The sequence below is a fragment of the Arvicanthis niloticus genome, chromosome 23, assembly GCF_011762505.2.
Source record: "Arvicanthis niloticus isolate mArvNil1 chromosome 23, mArvNil1.pat.X, whole genome shotgun sequence".
In the NCBI taxonomy this organism is placed as follows: Eukaryota; Metazoa; Chordata; class Mammalia; order Rodentia; family Muridae; genus Arvicanthis; species Arvicanthis niloticus.
This window is the reverse complement of record NC_133430.1, coordinates 19,349,771-19,366,208: the sequence shown is the minus strand read 5'-3', so window position 1 is coordinate 19,366,208 and position 16,438 is coordinate 19,349,771. Positions and strand designations below refer to the sequence as shown.

Genomic DNA, 16,438 nt, shown 5'->3' with positions numbered 1-16,438 from the left:
CTACCAGACTGACAGACTCTGAGAAGATGCTCAGGCACGCCCAAAGGCAAGTTCAGAACCTTGTAATAGAGAATTGTGGGATTTCAAAGACTCCTGACATAGTCGGGTAAAGAGAAGGCTCCCCCTGGAAAGCAATCTCATTGTCCCATGAACAACCTACCCCTCTAGTATACAGCTGGGAGATATACAAAATGGTCCTTCTTAAAGAAAAACACCAGGACAAAGTCACTGAGAAAACAATTGTCTCCAAATATGGAAGGTAAAGTCAAGGGAATGAGTGATTAGATTGTCTATGTGCCCAAGATCAAGGGTCAATGAGACAGAAATCACAAAGACACTGACTTCCATTCTATGTGAAGGGCCATTTTATAAGCAAGATTTCTAAGGAAAAGTTAAATTACTTCATTAGGCATAAAGCCTAATAAAGGGTTCAATCCTCCTGCCACTAACTCTCAAGTGTGAGGATTACAGGCTGAGCCATCAGACTTGGTCCATAATCTATCCATGTACCAAGCTAGTGTCTCACACATGCCTGAAACCCCAGCTCTTAGTGGGGTGCACATAGGAGGATTGTTGGGGCTCATTGGACTCCAGACTAGCCAAGACAAGTCCCAGGTTCAGAGAGAGACCCTTTCTCAAAGAAATAGATGCAAAGGATACAGAGTAGGAGAACACTCTTCTGGCCTCTCATCAACACACACACACACACACACACACACACACACACACACACACACACACACGCACAAATAAATAATAAATAAAACTATAGAATGCTATATATACATGACAATATCATAACAAAATCTATCACTTTGTAGATTGACTTGAAAATTATTTTTTTAAAAAGGAAACTCTACAGAAGGGAAAATACAAGGGTTTTATGTAGCATAGCTATTGAACCAGACAATCCAGAGAAGAACAAATCCCTGACTAACAAACTTAGTATTTACATGGATAATTAAACGAAGATACCAGGAAAGCAAGTGAAGGGAGTGTAGCAATTGTGACTCACTGAGACCCAACAAACATGGCAATTTCAATAATGTTTATTACAAGTAGATTGGACTGCCACATCTGCAGGGCAGTTTCATGGTAATCGCTTGACTATCAATCTAAAATACCTGCTCTCCTACTCATTGAGTCAGAGCGCTGAAGTTTTTGACAGAAGTTACAAATAAATCACAGGTACATTTCAAACTGTTAGTGAATATGATCAATACTAATGACAAGCCAACACTTTAAAATGCAGTGTGAAGCAGATCTTTGCTGAGCAAGGGCTCTGTCCCCATTGGTCTAGTTAATTTCTTAGCTCCCCTTTTTATCCTTCCTCTGAGTTTTATATACTATGGAACGTAACCATTCAGCTGACCAGAAATCCCTGCTAAGCTAAAGGTGTGCTATTTGCACGATAGTTTATATTTTGGATAGTCTAAGCAAACTCAGATAACTAAAGTTGAGGAGTAGAAAGGTCATCATAAGGTAATCGAGCTAGGTTCTGCATGCATACGTGCATTCCAAGCTATACACAGTTTAATATACTTATTTTTTCCTAGGGTATGAAATTATTAGAACAAAATAAATGTTTCAAACTATTTCTTTTTGAAATATAGAAACATACCTACTTGGCCAGTTGCCACTATGTTGATAAATTTGGGGTGCTGATTTACAGTGAGGCACAAAATATCATCGTTATGCTCTTGATAAAAACTCTGAGTCCCTATAAAAGAATATGAAAATTAACTTAGAAAAACTTTAAGATGTGACAGCCACATACACTTACTTAGCACAATAAACTAATTTATTTGTTGATTCAAAATGTATTTTGAGCAATTACCATGTGATTACTATCAAAAGGATGAATCAGTAATCTTAAAGGGACAGAACCCTGAAAAGACAAGACAAGCTGAAGATACCAAGTACCACAAGAGACTGGCAAACAAAAGGCTGGGGTATACCTAACTGTACACACAGTTCATCTGAGTGGACAGTCATAAAAGCCTGCAATATGGATGGAAAAGTAAGCAAGTACTAGAATTATCCAAGATTTTGAATCCTTGTCTGTGATCATCCCTTTTTGGTTTTGCAAGCAAAGATATATTAGGGTTACAGAGAAAACAAAAGTGAAATTTCCATTTATTATTCTAAGTGATGTTCATTCATATTTTACATTTATCTTGTACTTTGATCAGAAAGTTAATACGGCTCCTCCAGCAGTTGTGACAGCGGTGGAGACCTTCGAAGGTTCCACCAGCAGTGCAGTCCATGAAGATGACAACAAGACTGTAAATAAAAGAGCAAGTATGCACCCCCGGGGGATTGAAGTCAGGACAGCAGGCTGGACACAGATGAGAGCGCACATACACAGCAGGTTGCCACAATCTCAACAATTACATTAACACAACTAAACTACTTACACATTCTCAAAGCCTATGGGTGAGGTGGTCCACACCTGCAAGCCTTAGGGGCAGGCGGATCTCTATGAGTTTGAGTTTGAGTGAGTCTGGGCATCTCCAGAGATGGAAAGGGAAGGAGAAAATGAGTTTGGGGGCAGCCTGGGCTACACAATGAGTACCAGGCCAGACTGAACAATATAAGGACTGTGTCCAATGAAATAAAATCAAGCAGATAAATCTTCCAAATTAAAACATGGTTTGTGTTTTCCTGGGCTGAGGCTCCAGTGAGAAGAACAAACAGCTAATTATGGGCTGCTGGTTAAACTGGTAGAAAACAAGCTAGCAGAGACTCTTAGGATTCTGAATATTGCAATGCCCCAGACTAATGAGAAACACTCAAAACCAAAGCAGGGCCTCCTCTTCTCGATTCTCCCTCTCAAAACTCATCACAAATCTCAGAAACCTAACAATAAATAAGAATAAACATGAGTGTCGCGTGTCTGTCCATTTAGTTCCTTCTTGGCTGTCCTATTTTATTTTTGTCCATTCTCCCAAAGGGTACAGAAAGTCTCAATGAGAGAGGACAGATTTTCTTAGTATTTTCAAAAATGCAAAATATTAAGAGGCAAACTGCTATTGATTTATTTTGACCCTGGCTAATCTTTGACTTTAGCAATCCAAAGCACGGAGATCATATTACAGTTAGCATTGACCAAGGGACAGGAATTCTGATTCACACAATCTATCTATTCACACAATAGATTCACACAATCTATCTATGTACACTCAGAGGGAAACTAGAGTGTGTGAACTGGTAACATCTGTTGCTACTTCTGACTGTAGGCTTTAGAAGTTTATAATCACATATAATGAAGCAATATTACCACTCTAGCTCACCACAGTGGTCATCACCCGATGCCATGAGAAATTCTTCTGCTCTGCATCAAGCCGATCAAGTCAACATCAAGAAGTATTGTCTCACCTTAGATTATCCATGGGATAACCAGTCCAGCCACAGGCTAGTGCCTTCTTAGTGCTCTTAGCTTTCCACAGCCTCTGGAAAATCACCTAGTTTCCTCCCACTGCAGCTACTTCTTGTCTAACAAGCCACTCTCTGCCACTTTCAAAGACAGTTATCCCAAACCATCTATTCTCATTCTAAAGGTGTTGGAAAAGAAAATCTTAATTGTACAATCATTTTCTTCCCTATAAAACATATTTTTAAATACAATGAGCCTTCACTTCTATTAGAGCCCTGTGGAGACTTAGCATTATGAAATATTCTTCTGCTGGGCCATACTCTCTTAAGACTAAAGTATTACAGGGCATAGTAGCACAGGAATCAGGAAGCTGGAGCAGAAAAATATCTAGTGAGGTTAGCCTGGGCAACACAGATAGTTTTAACCTTGACTATATAATAATGTTATCTCAAAACAAATAGAAACAACTATAATAAATATTTTTATTTTAGATTATTTCTCTTATACATTTAAAGTAGTATTTGTTATTCTGATTTCCCTTCAGAACATATAAATCTTTCATCTTTTTTTTTTTTTTTTTTTTTTTTTTTTTTTTTTGGTTTTTCGAGACAGGGTTTCTCTGTGTAGCCCGGGCTGTCCTGGAACTCACTCTGTAGACCAGGCTGGCCTCGAACTCAGAAATCCGCCTGCCTCTGCCTCCCAAGTGCTGGGATTAAAGGCGTGCGCCACCACCGCCTGGCAAATCTTTCATCTTTTAAAAACAGTATTTGAAGCTAGGTGTTGTGGTATATACTTTTAACTCTAGCAGAGACAGGCAGATCTCTATGAGTTTGAGTTAGAGGCCAGCCTGGTCTACATAGGAAGTTTCAGGCTAGCCAAAGCTACATAGTGAGACCCTACCCTAAACCCCCGCCCCCAAAATTCCAGGTCTACATAATGAGACACTGTCTTCAAAACAAACAAAACCCTCAAAAATTAAATAAGTAAAACTACCATTCATAGTTTTAACAAATACTTTTAAGCTGCTAAATAAAAAGTTCTAAATTAAAAAGAGTGTGTGTACAGAGAATTCAGATGACCTACCTGTGGCAACATTGTGTAAAATTCCAACAGAAGCAGTGTGATAAATTATATCATCTCCATCATTTAAGTAGTGCACATTGTTCCTGCAGTCTCTGCCCCGATAGCCAAAAGCAAGCTCCAACACAAGGTCCTGTAACAATGTCAAAAATGTACATCATATCCTTCCTCAGCCTAAATGTGATACAGAGAGTATGAGTATTTTCTGACAAAGAAGAATGTGCTTTAGGTATTTTATAAACTTCTAACCCAAAATTAAGCTAGATATTTAAATGTTTCATTAGCCTTCATGATTCCATAAAAACATACACGTATATACATACACATGTGTGTGTGTGTACATTTTTTGCGTACTTTATCTTCCCCCATTATCCCCTTATTACCCTCCCCTTCCTCCCACTGAACCTCTTCCCCAAAAGTCCCCTCCTACTTTCCTATCTTTTGGTGCCCCATTGTCTTTAATTGCTGCTGTTTGTATGTGCGTGTGTAGTGGTTATTTACTCATGAAGGGCGACTTACCAGGAGTTGCACCCCTGAGGAACGTGATTTCATTGCACCCTCACCTGATGTACACATCTCCTCAGGGAGAGGGGCCTCTGAGCACCTTCCCTATTAATGGTAGAGTGTTGGTGGGCCCAGTCTTATGCAGATAACCACACTGTGTGACTTCATGGGTGCAACAGCCATTAGACATACTTTTTATGTAAAATGCCTCCCAAAATGCAAACACACATTCCATATTTTTCAATAAAAACTTATAGGAAGGAGAAGGGACTCACAAGGTCATCTCATTCCAGGAGAATATTTAAGTTTCCATGTGTTAAACATTGACACATTTCTTATTTCCAAAGGAATGTTGCAGTTTGTATTCATTGTTAGTTTAAGTGCTTGGTCTACATACTCCAGATAAATTATGTCCAAATTAGAGACTCAGGAGAAACCAAAGTGGTTTCTGACAAATAGGGGATAAAGTTCCAACAGAGAATCCTACAGGTAGAAGTATTCATTTTCACTGCCTTTTGAGTGTTGGGAGAGGGCTACAACTGTTACTCCCTCTTATAGATGTAATCTTTCTCGTGCTGGACCAGCATAGTTTGCTTGTTTGCTGCTGATGGCAGCATTATGAGATGCCTGTGAAAAGGTCTGTTGATTGAAGAGATAAGGAGAAACAATCTCCATATATTAAATGTATCACATGAAGTAAAAAGTTCCTGAAATAGTACATTAACTCTTTAACTTATAAAATCAACTTATAAAATCAATTTATAAGACACCACCAAGGTGTCTCGCTTCCCTAGGTCATAAACCATTCATATACACTTACATTCTTCAAGACACAGATCAATCCAGGTCATTATGAGTAAAGGACTCTTTTGAAATTAAGAGATGCAGAGGATATCAATCCAAATTTAAAACTTGAGTAAGAATTAAGCAGCCAACTTTTACAACCAACCAAGCAAAGACAATTTAATATACCTAGTTTCATGAAAAGTAATGGCAAATCTTGAAGGTTTATAAAAAAGGAAGCATGGGAATACTGGGAAATTCGTTTTCCTTACCTCTATTGGTCTCTTCTTCTTGCCAACATTATTTGACTGAAGTTTCTCGGGCTGTGGTGGGGCTCTACTCACTGGAGGCCTGGAACAGACGAGACGGGTGGGAAGGCAGAAAGGCAGATCACACTGAGTCTCCCAACCTTGCCCTCCAGAAATGTCACCCTCCCCAAAGGGAGCTCACTCTCGTTCTACTAGACTGTGCTCTCTCTTTATCTTTATAACTTCTAATGCAGGAACATTTTTACTCATTTTTACCTTTAATCTTTGGTCTATGTATCATAATGTAAATAACATAGCATATAAATAGGCAAATGTAAGAATGTTACTTGATACACCCAAAACATTTCTGCATGGGCGCATTATCATCAAAGCCTGAGTTACTGTTCTACAGCATCCCTTATGACTCACAAGGCAGACATATAAAACATTCTGACAGAGAATGGATATCATTTTCATGAACTTTCTACACTGTTGGTAACATAATTCACACAAGTTCAAATTTATATGTCCCTCCATGCTCCTCCATTCCTTGCCCTTTACTAGTCCCCTGCCTGAATGGCATAAACATCAGAAAGGTATTCAGGAAGGCGTTTTAGCTTTACAGTCATAAAGCAATAAACCATACAACACCCGTCAAAGGTCATTACCACAACTACTGTCCTCACATTGCCCTCTTCCCTAATCTGTTTATGAAATATTCATCACCTTTCCCTACATAATGGCCTTTAAATCATGCCCTCCCCTATCTGCTCAGGTTCTACTAAAATGTTCCCTATTCCAACAGGGCACAGATTCATATTCTGGAGTATATAATTGTGAAGGCATTTTGGTAAAACCTTTAATTTTTAAAAGCTAATTACTAGTCCATCTCAACCATTATTCAAATATTTTATAATATGAACACTGAATCTAAATCATGCATTAGCTTCTCTCTAAAATTTAAATATTCAATTTATAACAAAATTAGAAATGATACTCATTAATTTTATAAAAACTTAAAATACTTAATAATGTATTAAAGCCATATAAATAGCCATTACAAAATTACTGTCAAGTTACATATTTGCAAAGCTAAAAGAAGTGTTGCATCTTTTAAAAACTATTTAATTGTGTGTGTGTGCATGTGTGTGTATGTGCGTGCACATGTGCATGTATTGATACATGTCTGAGTATATGTATGTGCATCCCATGCATGTAGGACCCCATAGCAGTTAGAAGAGATGTCAGATGCCCTGGAACTAGAATTAAGGATGGGTTTGAGCCACCACAAAGTTTGTGTACTGAATGCAGCCAGTTCTCTGCAAGAACAGCTAGTACTCTTAACCACTGAGGCATCTCTCCAGTCCCAGTTCTGTATATTGAACATGCATTGTAAATAAATGCAGAATGTTGGAGATCTGGCCTGGAGGTAGCATGGTGGCCTAGCATAAGCAAAGCATACATTTCATCATGAGTACTGTATAAAATAGTGTTAAATAAATGTATATATTCACACAAAGCATGAAACAGTATGTATGAGCAAGACTGAGTGGTGTCATAAAAATATCAAGAACATGTAAGTTTCCAAGTTACCACAGAAATTTAAAGTTCAAACCTTCATATTTTTGAATGTCCATAAATAAAAACAGAATTAAATTTATAACATTTAACATTTAAGAATATTTCTACCAGGAGTAATTCAAAGAAGATAGAAAACCTGACTTTTCTTCCAAGCCAATGTTGTTGGTAAACTTTATTTGAATTGTAAGTATCTGATAGCTTTAATTCTAATTCCATTAGCAAGTTTTATCTATATAATTGTATACAACAATTAAGCATATTTTAATTTTTATAAGGATTATTTCCATAAATTGTGTTACTGCATAAAATGAAAATATTTGACTTGTAGAACTATACAATTTTCATACATAAAATTTTAGTAATTGACTTATGTAGGCCAAATAATTAAGATGCCATTCCTTCAGAGGTAGGAATAATAGAAACAGAGGTAAAGAACAAAGCACCATTGCTCACTAATGGTAAATAGAGAGATGATAAAAACACAAAGTTTAGCCTTATAAACATAGCAAAGAGAGGGTTACCTGGATCCTCTTCTCAGCAGCAGAGGAAAAAGAAGAAGGATTATAATATATATTTGAATTTAAAACATTATAACAGTATCTCTCATAATGAAATATTGTTAGGTTTAGCACAGATAAACTATATTTCATACATTAAAGGCTTGTTCTTAGGTTATTACTGTATGTAAGAAAAGCTTAAATTATTCTATTAATGGCATAGAAATCAGAAGATAAAAAAGGAAGACATGAGAATTAAGAATGTTCTGTGATAAATTTTAGAATGTCATTCAAGCAAAATATTTAATTTTATCTTTGTTCTTAAGAAAGGAAGAGAGACCCTTAGCCAGGTACCAACTCAGACAGACTCGGCCATTCAGAACAAGTTTGAGACTTGGCTACCAAAGAAGTACCATTAAAAAGGAAACGTCAACTGAGTGTGGTGGCGCTCATCTATAGTGCCAGCACTCTCTGGGAAGCTGAGGCAAGAGGATTGCTGTGAGCTCAAGGATAGCCTAAGCCACACTATTAGTACCAGAGCAGCCAGAACCACAGAGCAAAACTCTGTCTCCAAAGAAAACCACCTCTCACTCGTATCCCAAAAGGAGTAGTTCCCTGACTAGAAGAACAAAGCTAAAGAGACTAAAATCCCAGCATTTGGGCAGCTGAGGAGAAGGTACCTCGAATGTCATCCAGCTCTGGCTATACTTAAGATTCTGTCTCAGAACACCAAAATAAAATGAAATAAAACCACAAGAGTCTGAGGATACAGCTGTTTTGGTATACTTGGCTATCGTCTGAGGCCTGGATTCAGACCCAAGGGCAGGAGGAGGTTGATGGCAAAAAAAAAATCACTAACAGAACTGAACAGGATCACAGATGTCTTCCATCACACTTTCCTGGCAGATAGTCATCCAAGCACAGGGAGCTTGAACTTGTGACAGCAATTATATCTCTACTTAGCTTCATGTTTTCTAAACCAGTGATTCCTAAATAACTTAGTGTTCTCAGAAGCAGCCTTCCAACTTCGCTTCACTCTGTGCTTTCTGCTACAGTACTCCTGTAACATGGAGCTCAGTACTAAACATGGTACTTGACATACAGGCCTAGGACTGGACACTTCATTTCTGTTAAGTTCATGAGAGATAATGTGGGCCTCTTCAGAGATCAAGGCCACACTCTGGACTCGTCTCTGCACATAGTATTCTGTTAAAAATGCATAATGAACATCCCCGATGATTTCTGCTGTCGAACCATTGAAGAGTGGATATCTGAATGATCTAGTCTCAAAGGCACTTCTCGTCCTTATCACCCATCACTTCTCTAGAATTTGTGATCTTTTCCTTCTTCCTTTTTTTTTTTTTTTTTTGTTTTTGTTTTTGTTTTTTTTTGTTTTGTTTTTCAAGACAGGGTTTCTCTGTGTAGCCCTGGCTGTCCTGGAACTCACTCACTCTGTAGACCAGGCTGGCCTCGAACTCAGAAATCCGCCTGCCTCTGCCTCCCAAGTGCTGGGATTAAAGGCGTGCGCCGCCACTACTGCCCGGCTTGTTTCTACTTCTAAAATCGACTTTATCTATGTTATCTCCTTTAGAATTGCTCTGAAGACACTTTCATCTCACTGAAGGTAGCTGCAAGCCAGCACTCCAACTGACTTTCTTATTCATGTAATTTGTTAAAGATACCATATTTATTCCATTTTAATATTTTAAAATGAGTATATTAAACTTTATTAAAAAGAACATATGTTTATTAACTTTATAATCTCTTCAGTCCAAGAAAAGTCATTTGTAAAACTAACTTGAAATGAAGGCCTACTTTCAAAATAACAACCACATTCCACTTTCTAATTATTTTTGGCAAGTGCAACTAAATGTTTTATAGAAAAAGTTACTGCCTTGACATAAGGATCAAATACTAAACATTTTTACAGAATATGTTCCTTAATAAAACACTTACCTTACTACCCCCTGTCTTTGAGCAGAAGAGAAGTAGGAAACAATAGGAAATTGATGGTGAGTCCATATGACAATGAGCAAGCAGAGCAAAGTAATATCAGAAGAACACTAAGAAAATACAACATTTTAAATTTTATAACGAATTTTGGGTATTTTAATTAAAATACTAGAAATCTTATTAAAAATCAACTTCCTTAGATAAGAAATATTTGCTATAAAATATTTATTGAAAAAGAAAGTCATATCACTATTAAAATCATTTAGAAAACAATCACGAAGTATTAACTAAATATAATAGTAATCAATTGTCATCAGAAATATTTCCTATAAAGTAGACGACTTGATGCTTATCTGCTTATGAAGTAACTAACATTTAATGACTAACATTAAAATATGAGACAACTATTTTAAACAAGTAAAGCATACTTTAAGTAATATATTCAAAACTGGCCAAAGAAGTAACTCTTTATCTCCTTTTACTTTATCATTTCTGTGACAATGAGGACTCTTCTGAGCTATACTGGTGACTTCTGTCTCAGCATTTTCAAAAGAATTTAGCAGGACTGATGTCAACTACAGAAAATGAAAATGAAATGCAAAATTAATTAATTAATTGACTAATTCAGAATAATTCTGAGAAGTTAGCTGTAAAAAAATCCAAACTAGGGCTGGGCCTGGTGGCTTACACCTGTGGTACCAGATACAGACACAGAGGCAGGAAGCATGCACATGAAGAAAGCCAGGGGTACTGAACACAGTGAGTTCCAGGCCTGACTAGGCCACAAAGTCAGACCTTGTCTCAAGAAAACTAACAGCAATGGTGACAGTCCTCCAAAAGAGGAAACGTTTTCCCTGTATACCACTTGGATTGCTTTACCAATGAAGAAGAAGTCTGCTTTACTGTGACAAAATGATGGCTTCTAAAGTAAAGTTAGGTTTTATAACAAAATGACCTGAAGAATGATGAAACTTCTTTGAAAAATATCAATATAACTTATGAAAGACATTATGGTACTTTTTACTTTTCATTGTTTTGGAGTTAGAATTTCCCTTAAATAATACTAATAATAATTATTCAAGCATTCAATTTTAAAAACCCACATTTGTTTGTTTACATGTATTCCCATAATTAATAAATATTCGTTCAGGTAGTACTCATTATTTTGTGAACATTTAATTTCAGAATTAGTATTTTAGGTTACTCTTTCTTTCTTGTGTAGCCCTGGCTGGCCTGGAACTTTCTTTGTAGAACAGGCTGTCCTCATGTTCACGGAGATCTGCCTCTGCCCCATTGAATTACTGATGTGTGCCATCATGTCCAGCCTGCTCTATACTTCATTAAGTGATAAAGATCTATTTCTTAATCCTTAATATTTAACTTTATTTAAATTTTGATTATTTTATTTAGACTTCAAAATAATCCACAGATAAGGGTTATAGCTCTCATTCCACCAGTGAAGACAGCTTAAGAACAGGTGAATATTTCTTCAAGGTCACACAACTGATAAATGACAGAAATGGGTATTTCTTCTGACTGGCTCCAAATGTACAGATTTAGCACTAGACACTACATTCTAGCAAGCTGCCTCACCGAGCACAGGAAGCAGACAGGAGCCGCACTCCCTGGCAACACTGCATTGAGTCCTCAGAGTGCCTGTCGGCCTCCTGATTAGACCCATGGTTCACTGTTTGCTTGTTTGTTGGTTTTGCTTTTCCATCAAATACAAACTTCTTAAAATAAAGTTTCCCTTGTCATAGCCTTCTCCAGAAGTCACTGCTGTCCCACCCACAGCCACGTCTCTGTTTCTCATTGTTTCTGTATACTGTCTTATTATTTCAACCTCTTCATGTGTGGAGTCTATGCCATAGGCTTATCTTGTTCTGTCTGTGACTCTGAGGAGATGGCCCAGGGCCGTACATTTGCTGGAAGTGCTCTATCACAGGCTACCGCCCTAAACCCCTAATGTCTCTTCACTGTTCTCCATCCTGCACTAGGAAAGCATTAGGTCAAACTCTCTTCTCAACACACACGTTACTAAAAACTTCTCAGCTGGGCTGGTGAAAAGCCCCTGTGCTCACCTTTCAAGCACGAGGACCTATGTTCAATCTTCAGAACCCATTAAAAAAAAAAAAAAAAGATGAAAAGATGGATGCTCCTGAGAAACAAGATCCAATAGGCAAGGTCTGCCTGACCTCCACAGCCACACTCACACACACATGTACTTGTATGCGTGCCCAGGAACACACATATAAGTTTTCTGTTCATAAAGTTGCTCTGAATATGTTGATTGTACATCAAGAACAGTAATTTCCATTAAAGACAGGCTACACTTCAACCTGCCTTTTTGGAAAGAATTCTTAAACAACAGCAAACTCTTCATGGAGGATGCGCAGACAGGGTTTTTCAACATGAGTCGCACCCCTCTCTCTTCCTCAGTCTATCACACACACTTATGAAAGTCTGAAAATAAAATTGATCCAACCACAGTAGCTTTATACATTGATGTAACATTCCCTGAACTCCTTGTAAAGATAGCGTCAACACCAAAAAATACTTAAGGACAATTTCTAACAGTGGCTCACAACCGTATAAACCAATGCTGCTATTAACTTCTATAGAAAAATCTATGTAGATAAATTCAAAATGTTATGTCAGTATCTTTTTCCTCATCAAACTTTAAACTTTATTATTACCTTTCATCAACTGATGGCTCTTTCTGCTGCAAATGAGGCTTGACTCCAAACATTGGGCGAATATTAGTTGATAAGGCTCTGATGGTGTAGCTAATTTCATTCTCTCTTGTAACATCGCTGTCATAGCCTGTCATTAAGATATACATTTTATTAAATGATAAGGTGATCAATTATGTTCTTATAAATTCATCTTTCAACAACATAAGATAAATGGTTAATGGCACATTACTAAATATGCAACTAGAAAAATTAATGTAAATAATAATATGTAATGATATCTACTAATTATCACTAATTATACATTACTGCAAGCTACAAATGAGTTTAATTATCTCCTTTGTACTAAAAATACTATACACATAAGTATACACTATTAGTACGTACCCTCAACTGTTAAGTTTGAACAGTTAAATGATTCCTCTATCCTGTTTTTATAATTACTAATATTACTGGCACATTAAGAAAATCAAAATTATCTTAAAATATAAAGCTCAATAATATAAAAGCTTTTAATAGCACTTACTTAAAATATGATTGGCTATTTTACAGATGATGAATATCTAAGTCATCAAGATATCCCAGGCATGAATCACAAAAACAATTTTGCTGTAAAACTGGCCCAAACACTAATAACACATATTATGTTCAAACATGATTAGTATTTTTAACTTCTGAAGTTTGAATCAGTGCAGCTACTTTTTCTGTACTTTTGTTAAAGTGTTTTTAAATGAAATACCTCCATCCTCTTCAGAATCTATATCAGACTCTTCACTGTCACAATACTTCTTCTCCCGATGGCTCTGCACTTCGTTTGTCCATACCATTAAGGACATATCTGCTCCTCCCAGGGTGACCAGCATGCTGTCATCATAAGTCCAGCGAACATTTGTGACGTGTGTGCTGTGAGCCACATACTTCTTAAACTTTCCAAATTTTCCCTGAAGATAAAGTGAATCCAAACATCCTTTCTCAATTCTAGTTTTGACACTTTTGTTTTTAAAGTTTGAGGTAAATACGTAATATATACCACATACAATTATACACATATAAATACAATTATATTTTACTTCAATTCACTTGTGCTTTTGTTGGTAAGTACTAAATACACATAGTTTATACAAAGTCAGTCTCTCTCTCCCCACCCTTCCCTCTCTCCTTCCTCTTCCTCTCTTTTATCTTTTAGTGTTCCATATCTGCTAGACAGGCAATAGGCACTGTACTGTAGAACTACATCCTCCAGAACTGTAATACTTTTTTAAATATCAAAGGAACTGTAAGTTATATACCCTGAAAAGTTTAGTTGTGCAAGCAAATTTGAGACCAATAAACTATAAGTAGGTTTTAAGTGAACATCTTTTCAAAGTTGTTTCTCATATTAACAAACTATAGGGGTCAAGGAGATGGTTCAGCATGTCAAGGTCCTTGCTATAAAGTTGAATGATTTGAGTGTGATCTCTAGAAGCCATACTGGAGGAGAGGACCAACTTCAGCAAGTGTCCTCTGACCTCAATGTGTCATGGCATATAGTGCTCACACACATGCATACATGTGTGCATACACCCCCCCCACACACACACACAAATAAATAAAGTAAGAAAAAAAATGAGTGAATTCTCTTGAGGATAGACAATCAAAATTAGGGGTCTCACACAAAGGTTGAGTAGAAAAATGTATACCACTAAGCCTGAGTTTAATTCTCAGAACATTTGGTGGAAGGAGAGATCTGATTCTCTCAAGTTGTCCTCTGGCCTCCACATGCAAGCAGGCTATAAGGCACATATGCTTCTACCCACTATTAAATGAAATAAAGACCTGTTGTTGTTGTTAAGGAGGAAGAATCTGTCTTCAAGGCACAGAGTTTCTCTAAGATTGTGTGCTTCTTGCTACAGGGACCGCACTCTGTCCTCCCTTCTCCTATTAGCGACCCAACAGGCTAGGTAAGTTCCATACTTACTATAAACTGAAACCCCTGAGCCTAGGATATTTTCTTGAGTGACTGAGTTGCTAGTAAGAAGTTTAAAACCTATGTTTTCATTTCAATGAGTATCTGGAGATGCTAACAAGGATGTTTAACAGCTGAGGCCACCATGAGCTCCATACCATGACATTAACTCAGCACCCCACTTCAAATTCTGTTCATGTTCATATTGATGCCAGATTACACTATATAACTTAGTTTATGACAATCAGAAAGTCAATGCACCTGTACGACATACACATTTTACTTTTGTAGGAAGCAGAAGCCTAATGTTTTACAAAGGTCAATAAGTTGAACAATCAACAACATAGACTAGAGAGAGGTTATATAGCAATGTAAAGAATCTGTAGCTCTGTTTTCAGAAAAAAACAAATCACATTAAATCAGTGTTATTTAACTTTATAGGTATTTAACTGTTTATCATTTATTACACTTTTTTCTGATGTAAACCGTGCATCTATAAAGGTTATATTGACTCTTAATGGCATACAGTAATGTTGTGGATGGCCTGGTGCTCCTGTATTTTGATGCTAATTCTGCTTTTCCAGGAGGGGCTGTCTGGAATGAGGAATGAGTCACATACTTAGGTGACTTCTTGTGAACCTTCTCCCAAATGAATAAAGGGACAAATCACTGGGCGAGTAGGCTGGATGGAAGGATAGAGGAAGCAGGAGAGTGAGGAGTTTTTAGACGGTGATAGTGTGAGGACAAGATGTAGGTAATAGTGTCTTCCGGTTTCCATGGCTGATCCGCCAGGATCTGCCACAGAGGATTTAGATTTAATATGGCTTACAAGAGTAGGATTCTAGTTGTTGCAGCCAGCGATTTGAGTTACCATTGTTTCTGAACTAAGTTTGTGTGGTGTTTTTCTTCACACAGCTGCTCGACTGGGTTCCAGAGAGAAAGGTACGGCAGCAAAGCACGGGTTTGCCAGATGTGCACCACAAAGGCCATGGAGGTTTTGAAGCATGGGGCTGACGTGGTAGTGACTGGCCAATGGGAACTTAGTGAGCTGGGTGGAGAGATTTTGGAGCTCTGAGTCAGAGTCTTCACAAGATAAGAACTGGCTAGCGAGATCACAGGGACTAAGAGTAGCTGGGCATAGCACGGGAACTTGCTGTTCTTTTTTAATATTTTCCACAACACAGTAAAGTTATATTTATGCTTATAATTAATTATAAAATTATATTGATAAAAGGAATGCTGAGGAAGTTATATTTATTTAAAAATAAAAAACACTGTACAATATAACATATAAACCAAGGCACAGTTTAGTAAACTATAATGCTTAAATTTTAGATAAAGCTATATGATGCCAAGAATAGGGAACACAATTCCAAACCTCTGGCAATATAACATTACATACTATCTATACATTACTATTCTAAAACAGTGAAATTTATATTCCCTCCACCATTTTCATTTATAATATCATTAAATAAGTTCAAGAGAAACACATACTTTAGCTGGATATTGGAACAGCTTCACGAATCCCAAATCATCCCCTGTGGCTAGGACCATTTTGTCACTAGTGAGGCAAGAGGTGGTTACATCTGTGACTTCTCCAATTATTGGCCAAATTCCCTCACAACATAAACCAAGTACACTTGTCCATGTTGCCCAACTAATTTTTTCCACCTAAAAATATTAAAAAAAAACCTGCTTAAGTTTCTAACATTTAATATGCCAAGTCTAAATATTTTTCTATCACAGTAAAAGTAAAAAAGATTTAACAGAAAAAC

General features: G+C 37.1%; 1 protein-coding gene across 13 annotated transcripts in view; it reads right to left on the bottom strand.

The window, feature by feature from the left end:
• Positions 1–16,438, bottom strand: part of Eml5 (EMAP like 5) — a 104,816-nt gene that overhangs the window by 21,912 nt on the left and 66,466 nt on the right. For 5 of the 13 annotated variants that reach the window (XM_076921446.1, XM_076921441.1, XM_076921444.1 and 2 more), the window contains exons 25-31: positions 16,158–16,334; positions 13,455–13,656; positions 12,719–12,845; positions 10,026–10,040; positions 6,016–6,094; positions 4,460–4,589; positions 1,622–1,720 (exon numbers count right to left, since the gene is read on the bottom strand). In XM_076921446.1, the coding sequence (XP_076777561.1) occupies positions 1,622–1,720; positions 4,460–4,589; positions 6,016–6,094; positions 10,026–10,040; positions 12,719–12,845; positions 13,455–13,656; positions 16,158–16,334 (829 nt within the window). Of the gene's footprint in view, positions 1–1,621; positions 1,721–4,459; positions 4,590–6,015; positions 6,095–8,093; positions 8,103–10,025; positions 10,133–10,340; positions 10,598–12,718; positions 12,846–13,454; positions 13,657–16,157; positions 16,335–16,438 lie in introns of those variants that run through there. The other 8 variants (XR_013106657.1, XM_076921439.1, XM_076921447.1 and 5 more) reach the window with 6 other exon arrangements.